Source organism: Hippocampus guttulatus, chromosome 2, assembly GCF_054856545.1.
Source record: "Hippocampus guttulatus isolate MCC_2025c chromosome 2, RoL_Hgut_1.0, whole genome shotgun sequence".
Classification (NCBI taxonomy): domain Eukaryota; kingdom Metazoa; phylum Chordata; class Actinopteri; order Syngnathiformes; family Syngnathidae; genus Hippocampus; species Hippocampus guttulatus.
Genome location: NC_141262.1, coordinates 5,550,096 through 5,560,622, shown reverse-complemented (window position 1 = coordinate 5,560,622; position 10,527 = coordinate 5,550,096). Strand labels below are relative to the sequence as shown.

The following is a 10,527-nucleotide window of genomic DNA, read 5'->3' as shown; positions in this document are numbered from 1 at the left end:
TCAAAGTAAACTGATATGTTTTAATATTTTTGTATCATCCAAAACACAAGCACACATTACATTTTAAAGAGGCATTAGTTTTTGCTTATTTTTTCTCCCCTCCACGAAAATGCTTCCCAAAAAGTGCTGCAATATCTTACCTTTACAAAGACAGCGAGAAAATAAGACAGAAAGGGCAGTGGGGGAGTAAACACAGCTTGCAAGTTAATGAAAAGTAAAAAACAAACAACCGTCAATCACTGCAGAGGTAGGATGTAAATATATAAACGAACAAATGTCCAATTAGGTCCCATCATTGACTTCCACTTCGGTTTGAAAAAAAAATGGGCTGTTAAAGTTCCTTATGTCAAAAAAAAAAAAAAAAAAGTCTGCAAATAAATAGAGTCCGCTCTGTTTTCACGGGTTCCCCGTACATGAGAGTGTCCATGCAGGGAGGCAGTACGCGTACGGGTAGTAGTAGGAGGGTTGCAGGGACAGCAGCGGAGGCCGCAGCACCTCCCCAGGACCGTACTGTCTCTGGTCGTCACGCACCAGCACCTTGACGGCCACCTTCTTGGCAGCCGGCGTGGATGCCATCAGGTCAGCGGCCATCTGGCGACGCTTAGTCTTGTAGCGCCGGTTCTGGAACCAGATCTTGACCTGAGTCTCTGTCAGCTTGAGGGAGGCGGCCAGGTCGGCGCGCTCGGGCCCGGAGAGGTACCGCTGGTGGTTGAAGCGGCGCTCCAGCTCGAAGACCTGCGCGTGGGAGAAGGCCGCCCGGGAGCGCTTCTTCCTTGCCTTGGGCTGCTCGGCACTCTTCTCGTTAGCGGGGCAGCCACAGTCTACAATAGGTCATAAAGGCACTTTAGGACGCTTTGAGGTCAAACGATACATATGCAAAAGAGATCAGAGGTTTGTGCTCACACTGTAGAGCAGGGATGGGCAACTTAAATGCTGCAGGTGAAAACTATTTTTCATCAGAGCTACTGGAGGGCCACATAGGGTCATGCACTTTTCTAGATATACAGTATGACCAAAAAAATGTAATTTAAAATATGGACAAAATACGTGCATGTGCGTACAAAGTACGTATTCTTAACTCATTCAGTGCCAGCCATTTTCAGAGCCTTTTTGACCCTAATGTTTGAAAAAAAATGTACATATTTAAATAAATACTTGGGATTCAATGTGTGGAGTCTGAAGAGATATCATTTTTCCTAACAGGACATTTTTCAGTGGATGGATAAAGATCCCCTAACCCAACAGCAAAGGGTATGAAGCAAACAATAACCATACTGTGATTCCCCCCCCCCCCCCCCGGGGCAAAGGGCCCTCTTGCATAAAATTACCATTCAAGCATGGCACAAAAGTACTAAACAAGAAAATGTTAAGTGAAAGAACTCATCTTGTACATTCGTTCACAGAAATCAACTCACTCAAAATGACATTATTGGCGCACTACGTTTGTCCTGGATGTCATAGCAAATATGCCCCCCCCCCAAAAAAAAGTGTCAGGCATGTACTCACATTGGAGTATAAGGCAGTGGGACATTATATTTGGAAATGTATCATCACCACATTCTAATTATATTAGTGGTCAACAATTTTTTACAATTTGTCTAATCAGAGGTGCAAGTAAACTTTTCTCGATTTTTGCGCTGATTGCAAGGCTGTCCTGTTTTGTTTTGGGGTTTTTTTTTACCTGAAGTGCATGAGTTTTTCATAATGATCACAATATAACAACGATAATATATTATGTAATACTGTATGGTATTTTATGTCTTAACAATTATGAATTACGGGTTTGGTTCAGCAACAGGTGGAATTATTTTCTGAAACATCATAGCTATAAATTTAGTAGTGTGCAAGCTTTTATAGGTCAAAGAAAAAATGTACATTTGCCCAAAAAATGGATGTGCTCAGAAAAAAAAAATGTGTCCGGGACACGTAAAGCCATCCCTGATCAAAATTTGCTGTTGACCAGTGTTACAGATTGCTGCAACAAATCGAAATTGAAATCAGATGTCATGGGAAATTGTGACAAGTACAAAATACAGTGGTGCTGTGAGATAAAAGCTCATTTTGTATCTCCTCTTTTATCATCTTTCCTCATTGATATGAATGAAAATGACAATCCATGCCAGCCCCTCCAGAAACAATTTTTTGGGTGATTTGTTGTTTTTAACAAGGAAAAAAAATATACAGACGCAAACCATTTCTGCCACATTTTTTTGCCTCGACTCGATGGTCATTGTGCCGCTCCTTTTAGTGTGCGCACCATAGCCACCTGGAGGCAGTATAATAGAGACATATTGTAGAGATGGACAAGGAGACGGTCACTGCTGGAGGAATGTTATCTGCTCTTTGCAGAGGATGAAGAATATATGCCTCTGAGTACTGTTCTATTATCTGTCTCCGTGTTTTGCCCCATCATTTGTTTTTAAATATCAATTGCTTGGAGGCTCATAAAACTGCAACAAGCCTGGCGATGGCAATTTGCATTCTTTGTTAGGACTGAGCAAGATGGATTTCACTAAGGCAAAGCTTTGTGGTTGTTTTAAATACACAACACTCATTTTTTATTCATGTTTTGTTTGACAGTAAACATCAACGGGGGGGTCATTAAACAGTGTGAATTGTTCACTTTGCCAAACTGCTGAACTGAGTTCGCAGCCACGACAGCGCTTGTATCCACATTTTTGCTCATAAGTCAAAGCACAAAGAAATTGACATAACAGCGGCTCGTTTCTTGAAAAATCCTTAAATTGGGTCACCATTATATTTAGGTTTAGCAGGAATGTGGTGAAGAAAGGGTGTGGAATATCTGTTTAAAATGAAGAAAAACAGCAATTTCTACACAGAATTTCTGACAAAATGAGATGCAAACTGAAATGCGTGGAGCAAGAAACAGGAAGTAGCCACACCTTATTTACTTTATTCAGCCACAAAAAGTGGCTGAATAAACTTTGACACCTGTGCTCAAAGTATTGTAACCCAAAAATCATATGCATGAACATATGTATTGAACATTTGTAATTTTGTCATGGTTGGTTTTAACATCATTGTAAAACATTGCACCCGCTTTTTTTGTATATGCAAAATTTCACTTACAAATGAATCTGCCCCCTCATCAGCAATCCCATGAATGAAGTGCATGCCACTTTTCGACTGTATGACCATGAAACTCTGCTAATTTATGCTTATTTTCATGTGTATAATTATTCTCAAGCATTCAAGTGATTTATACCGGTTAAAGCGAGTGTTTTAATTTGGGAATCCCAGGGTTAAGGCCCCCAATATTCAGTATTCCATGTCTTTCAGGGTTTCCCAAATGTCTATTTCAGAATCAGAACCATCTTTATTTATTTATTTATAAGCTCAATAATGACATTTGAACCAAAAATCTTATTGCTAAAATACGTATACTAAACTGGTATGTTGGGAAAAGAACATGTAAAAGAAAATGAATCAGAAAGTCATTGCATTCTTTTTCCCGTTACCCGAAGACATTTAAATATATATGCACACTACTGTTCGGTGTCCTAATTATTATTATTTTTAATAAAAGCATTTTTTTCCATTGAAGACACCATTTTGAATCATAAATAGGGTGAAGCATTGAGTGATATGACTATATCACTGTATTTCTGATGGGGACTCACACATTTTTAAAGTGCACTAGTATTTATCTATTCAAAAAAAAATAAACTACATTATTTACATTGTATATGGCTGCAAGAATACTTATTTATATCATAATTTGCTTCATACAAAAGAAACATCAATACTTTTTTTATTGACCACAAGTATATTTTCTATTATTATTAATATTTAGATTACTGGATGGGAGAAATAACATAAGACCTCTATGTGAGGAACTTGATGTTGAATATAGTTCTAGTAAAGAGAACTATAATACCCATGAGACTATATGAGGAGGTTGTTTTTTGTTGGGATTTATTATAATTTTAATTTTTTACATATTGTATTCATTTCTTTGTATTTAAATCAGATTAATGGTTTTGTATAGTCTAAACATGGGATACACCACAAGCGTACTTTATTGCGGATTAGGACCTTATACTGTTGTTATTTTCCCCATTATGAATAAGATAATCGTTATCAAATTAGCTCTCATCACAATGAGTTGGTTGCATCAAAAGTAAAACTCTAAAGTTTAGAGTCTAAACTTTATTGCCATTCTTGCATGCAGATTAAATTTTAGGATTGCACGGCAGGGGAACCAAATAATCATTAAAACTCGGTGCATGGGGGTTGAGGGGTAAATTATGAGATTATCTGATTATTTTGGATGTAGTCCAGTTTCAGGCGACTCTGAACCTCTTAATGTAATACGTTCATGCGTAAAATGTCAAATTCAACATTATGGCCAGATTATGTAATACTGATGAACACACGCGCGCACACACACACACTATACATATATATATATATACACACACACATATATGATGTAGGCAGGGGAATCTGAATTACTTTTAAAAAATGAGGACATTTAGGACAGTTGTGAATATATGCAGCAAAGGGATCCCTGAATCCCTTAATTAATACTTGACATTGATGTGTAATATCTGCAGGAAAATTCCTCATCACGCTGTCACATAACTTTTTTTTTTAATCAAACACATTAAGTCATTGTAAATAACATTTTTTGGAGCGGGTCAGCCTGTGTACTGTTTACTCTGCAAAGCTGCAACACTTTAATTTCGTATATGTATCGTAAAAATGGACACGGTTTGTGAATGAACGCATAGAACGTCAGTCAGAACGTTATAAATTGCTCAAACTGAAGTGTGTCTGCAGGCCGCCCAAATATTCACGAAAACATTTATTTACAACAGTAAGTTCTTTGTTCATACATATACAGTATATATATATATATATATATATATATATATATATATATACTGTATATATATATATATATACAGTAAACATCAACGATGTAAATATCAGATAGGGGTTCAGCCATGCGTAATTGCGTAATCTGCTGTTGTACGTAAATTAATCACCACACGAACACGTTAAGGTTTTTACTTAGCAAAAAACATTAACAAAAACAACAACAACATTGCAACCAACACTCTTTATTTATTTTAGTTTATTATAGCGCGTCATATTTGCTGCTTTATTCTGCGCTGCTGTTTTGGGGGGGGGGGAGGGTTGTTTGCTTTTTACCAGTGGTGATATTATAAAACTGTTATTTTAAAAACTGGACACGTTTTATGAATTAATACACTTAAAATGATCAAGTTTGCTTAAATTTCAGCGGACATGGAGTATTCTCACTCTTACCTGCGGCGTTCTTGAGCTCACTGTCACTCTTAGTGTTCTCGACAGTGGCGGATTCGTGGTCCGTCTCCTCCTGCGGGCTCTCCTCCAGCACGTCCGAAGCGGTCCCGGCGCCCTTCTCCGGTTGCAGGCCCTGCGCGACCCCCGGTGGCTTGGCGTCGTTGTCATCGCTCAGCCCCGAGTCCGAGTCGTAGCTCTTCTCGGGCGGTTCCCCCGAGGCGGAGTGCACGTCCCCGAATATTTTCCAGCACGTCGTCTTGGAGAAGCACACGTCCAAATCGGGCAAATGTCTGCCGTCGTCCTTCTTGTTTAGGATGGCCTGGATGGAAAAGGGCATGAGCGAGTTGCCACGGACGGCCATATTCAGATTGCAAAAGTTTCAAAAAAGTGGCACGATAAGGCTGGTCGGGTGGGAAAGATGGCGGTCAGGTCATCCGTGGATGAATTTTGAGCTCCGCTTGAGCGCCGCGTTCTGGCTCGCATCCCCGCGGGAACAAGTGGCTGGAAAATCCGCGGGCGCGATGCTGTCCCTCCGCATAGCTGTGCCATCAGCGCGGTCTCTCTCCTAGCTCCGGCCCTTTTCAGACAACTTTTTTCCTTTTTTTTGCCCTGCCTTACCTGTGACTGACAGCTTCCCAGCGCCGCCTCCCATTGGTTGAGGGCCGAGTGCAAACCACTTTCGGATTGGTGACTGTCACGACGTCACGCTGCAGGACAGCCGGAGATATTAAGACAATCTCAAAAAATGTACTATTTGGGTTCTACAAAAATACGGAAAAAACACTAAACAAACCTTCATTATAAATTTAATACTCATTCTCGCTAAATTCCATATCCACAAATCCAGATGGAATTATTCAAAACCTCTTTTCTTAATTTTCGAAGCAGAAACAAAGCAGTACCTGAGCTCTATTATGGATTCCAAAAACAAAAAAGCTGTTAAGACTCTGGCTATATGCTCCTTATTTGAAATTTTTGTCTAAAAATCCCCTGGCTTCTTTTTTTTCTTCTTTTTTTTGTTTAAACGTTGTAATGTGTATTTATTGGTAGCACGTTCGTTTTGTTCTCTGTTTGCTGAGAATTGTATTCTGACTTGTTCAATAAAGATTTAAATCGCAAAAAAAAAAAGACAATCTCAAAAGAAATAAAGACCGTCTCCTCAGCAACCACCCATTTTATGTAAAACAATCTTTTATAATTATTGCCTTCTTGATTTTGATGTTAATTTTGTATTTCACACAATCACGCTTCTTGAGAGATTTGTTTAATCAACCACGTTATATATAAATTCTCCCACTTTTTTGTCATGTATTTGAATTTTCTGTCAACTATTTAAAACCCAGACATATTTCTTTCACTTTTATTACACCAATTCGACTATTTCAATGTTTGTGTGTGTATTCAACACCTAATTAACATTTTTGATCGTTGGCCCTGCCTCACCTGTGAGTCTGGACGTCTAGGTCCCTGCCTGTGTGTGACTGACTGTTGGTGTGACAGCCTCCCAGCACCGTCCCCCATTGGTCGAAAGCCGAGGGAAAACCACTTCCTTAAACACGTCACGCTGCTTCAATGTGATTGGACAAATTAGAACAGTTATGCGACGTGGAGTCGCCCACCCCACTTAGTTTCAGTAATTTCACAATTACTGAAAGAAATACACGGTTTAAAATTAATCTAATCTACTCTATTTCATCGGTTTTCATTTTAATTAACTTTACAAAACATGTTTTCTGCATTAGCTGTTTTAGTAAAAGAGATACTGTACATTTATCAAGCGTTTCTGTGTTTAGTACAATTCCCCACACCCCATCTCGTACCTGAAACGCAACATCAAACCGACTCTCTCCAAACTTTTTTTCATTACCATTAGCCACTGACAGATCAAACATGTTCGTTCAGGGATTTTGGTACGAAACAAATGATACTTTTTTGTGTTTGTTATACACACGCGCGCACACGCACACGCACGCACACATACTCACACACGTGCACACAAACCAGAACAAATTATTACAAATATATTTTAAAGGATCGAACGAATTGTTTCAGAAAAAAAGCCAAATGAATATATAAGGCCTCTGGTATGTGCGTGTTAAAGTTTCTACTTGTTTTTATAGACCACATATCTTATAAAACTAGCATATTGCGTGATTTAAAAATCATTTTCAGTGTTTAAACCATAATAAATGGATGGGGGGGCGGAAAAACAACTCGATGAGCAATTCCAAGTCTTGTTTATTTTTAAAATAAATAAATTGAATGGCGTGTATGCTATTCTTATTTGACTATTCGTTACACAAAAGACAGAGCTTGAAAATAATGTTTTAAACTTAAAAAAAACTGTGTTCTGAACCGATCTGAAAGATACCCATAAATATGCGCTGAAGTTCACATGCCGTTTATTACGTCATTTAAAATGCATGAAATAAAGAAGTTAGGATTTTAAAAAGACATTTGAAACGAGGCGAACATGTGATAAAATGTCATGTGAGTGCGTAATGGACAATTTGACAACCCTGCCGATTTAATTTTCGATTTGAAGTAAAATAAATAAACTAGGAACATAAATAAAAACGAATTGATAGAACGCAGAAAAACTGACATCTTATTTCGATTTGTCATCTTTGCTCATTTGCTCGTGTCGTACACTCTGAATTAGCTTGGAGAAAATTATTTTAAATTCCGGATTTTATGCCATAGTTGCGTAGTTTTTAAAATTAACGACTGCGTTTAAGAAATAATAATATTGTTACGATTCTCATCCGTCGACCCGATTACACTAACTTCTTTTGCATGAACGCGTTATAGTGGTCGCTGGACTTTCTCAGGTTGTCTGACAAGACAACAATGTCATATTACCATATGAGTTATTTTTATATATCAAATTCAGATCTTAAATGTCCTACGCTGCAGGAGTTTCTTCTGGACGCAATCACGTGACCTTCGTGGCTGTTCAATAATTTTTTATTTTTATTTTTTAAACAGATGAGTTGGTAATGGCAACATCTGGTATATTTTCTTGCAGCAGCCCACCTTGCTATTGTACTGTATACCCTACTACTTGTATTTGCTGTTTCTGCCCAGTTTGCATGTATGTCACATTTTCTTTTGTCTTTGGACACAATGGAATTTATGAGCAGCAAAGGGGGTGGGACATTACGAAATTACTGTATCAGTAATGTGTCATACGCTGCAGTGTATCGCTCTCTCTCTCTCTATCTATAGAGAGAGAGAGAGAGAGAGAGAGAGAGAGAGAGAGAGATAGCGACTCATTTAGGGTGAATTTTAGTGAGTGTAAATAATGGTGAATTTCACGCAGTAAAAAAACAACACTGCCTATTAACAACAACGTGCTGAAATGAAACGTACTGAAACATGAGTTGTAAAGCCGAAAACCGAGCCAAGAAAACGAGCCACTGAAAACAATCACATGACGAGACGGGCCTAAAAATAATTTACATTCATATTCAGTTTTTTTCAAACAATAATCATTAGATTGTATTGATCCAATGCAAAGTGAATTATTTTATGCAGATACTTAGATCAAGCGTCTAGCCTCAAAATGTTTTGCATGGCTGTAACGTGTCGAAATAAAGAATGCAGATATTTGAACTTGCTTTTAACGTTTCAAAATTGATTTGTTACAGATAAAATTATTTATGCAGGTAAGGTGGGTTATTTTGTGAAATAGGGTCATTTAAAAAAGAAAAATCATATCCTGAGCCCAAAGAATTGCCGACAACTGTACAAGCTGCTTGTTTTATACATCGCGAAGCAGTATTTTATTGAAAACAAAGGATTAATCACATTTATTTTGACATACATTATTCGTCAATTTTTATTAGATTTACCAATTTAGAGGATGCGCTGCAGTTTACAAGTACTTCAATTGATTGTTGGATGTATTTATCAATTCTAAAACAATCTAAGATTAATTCAAAACAATTTAAGATGGAAAGACTTTGAAAAATAGCTATTGGCATTTCTGGAAACAATAAAGCAACAAACTCTTTGGGGGGGGATTTCTTAAAAGTGTTGTTCCATTAGGGACGATAGTTCGGTAACTTCTTTGTTATAGAATGGAATTTACTTTGGGCAAAATTTGAAGCAATATGTTGAATTGCCAAGCTTCAACATTGAGCAACGTTGTTTCCTTGAATTTTTTGAGTTCATTCACCCACCTTTTTTTAAACAACGTGCAGAGGTCGTTTCTGCAGACAAGAGGGCTCCATCTGGTGGCCAGAATAAAACCCACTGTTTCATAAAAGAAAAAACGTGCTTGAAAGTTGATATGTTTGCACTTAATGGCTCTGCCGGGAAACGGTTGAGAGTGGTGGCTTCTTTTTTTCGCCCCCCTCTCCTTTCTCGCTGCAGAGACACGATGCCTTAATATCCCATAATAATAATAATAATAACAAGCAGCTCCCTGCCAGCTGTACAGTGAGGAAATCAATTTAAATGGCACATTAGGCCAAACCATTTTTTTCTTCTTCTTTTCAACCTGCCTCGTCTTGTTAGCTCAATCTTGTGTTTTTAAAAGAAATGTGCCAGAGCATCGCCATGGTAACACTGCTGTTAACGCACCCTCTTTTTTTCACATCTCCCAATAAGAACACCCTCATCTTTTCAAGGAATTTCTGCCAAATTGTGTTCAGATGGAGCAAAGGGGAGGGGGCGGTGGATGGGTGGAGTGGCAGAGTGGGGAAACTGCCAAGAGTCATTTACAATAAATGCGCCCCCCACCCCTTTTAAAAAGTAATTCTCACCAAATATCCCCATCATCCCCATCTGGATGGCACACTCAATCAAGCTCAAGGCTGGAAAGTGGGAGAAAAGGGAAGGGAAGCAGCCTTTTAAGTGAGGCGGATTTTTTTTACTCCTTGTATCCCAGGGAGGAATTTCGCTTGCATGCCATGAAATGGAGGAGCCCCCACAAAACAGAACACTTAATACAGTCAAGGGAGGCCGACTTGGATCGCATTCAAAACTTATGAGCTTTTAAACTCCCATTTTATGAGAAGATGAGGGGTGGGGAAGCATTTTCCTATCAAGGCCCATTTTAGTTTTTCGAAAGTCCTCTTTCCTAGATTTATGGGAAAATATCCAAGAAATGAAAGCAGCCCCAACAAGGGAATTTTTTTTACACAGTGGATACAAATAGTCTACAGTCTACACACTCCTGTTCAAATGCCGTATTCCAGGCATAAGGTGTGCACACTTCTGCAACGATAT

At 38.4% G+C, this 10,527-nt stretch overlaps 1 protein-coding gene across 1 annotated transcript; it reads right to left on the bottom strand.

Annotated features, from left to right (window-relative positions):
* nkx3-2 (NK3 homeobox 2) lies at positions 1 to 5,860 on the bottom strand. The gene is made up of 2 exons (XM_086105945.1): positions 5,296 to 5,860; positions 1 to 821 (listed from the first exon to the last, which is right to left on the bottom strand). Exons 1-2 carry the CDS (start codon positions 5,651 to 5,653, stop codon positions 397 to 399), a joined length of 783 nt encoding a protein of 260 aa, XP_085962071.1. The 5' UTR covers positions 5,654 to 5,860; the 3' UTR covers positions 1 to 396.
* Positions 5,861 to 10,527: the final 4,667 nt, after the last annotated feature.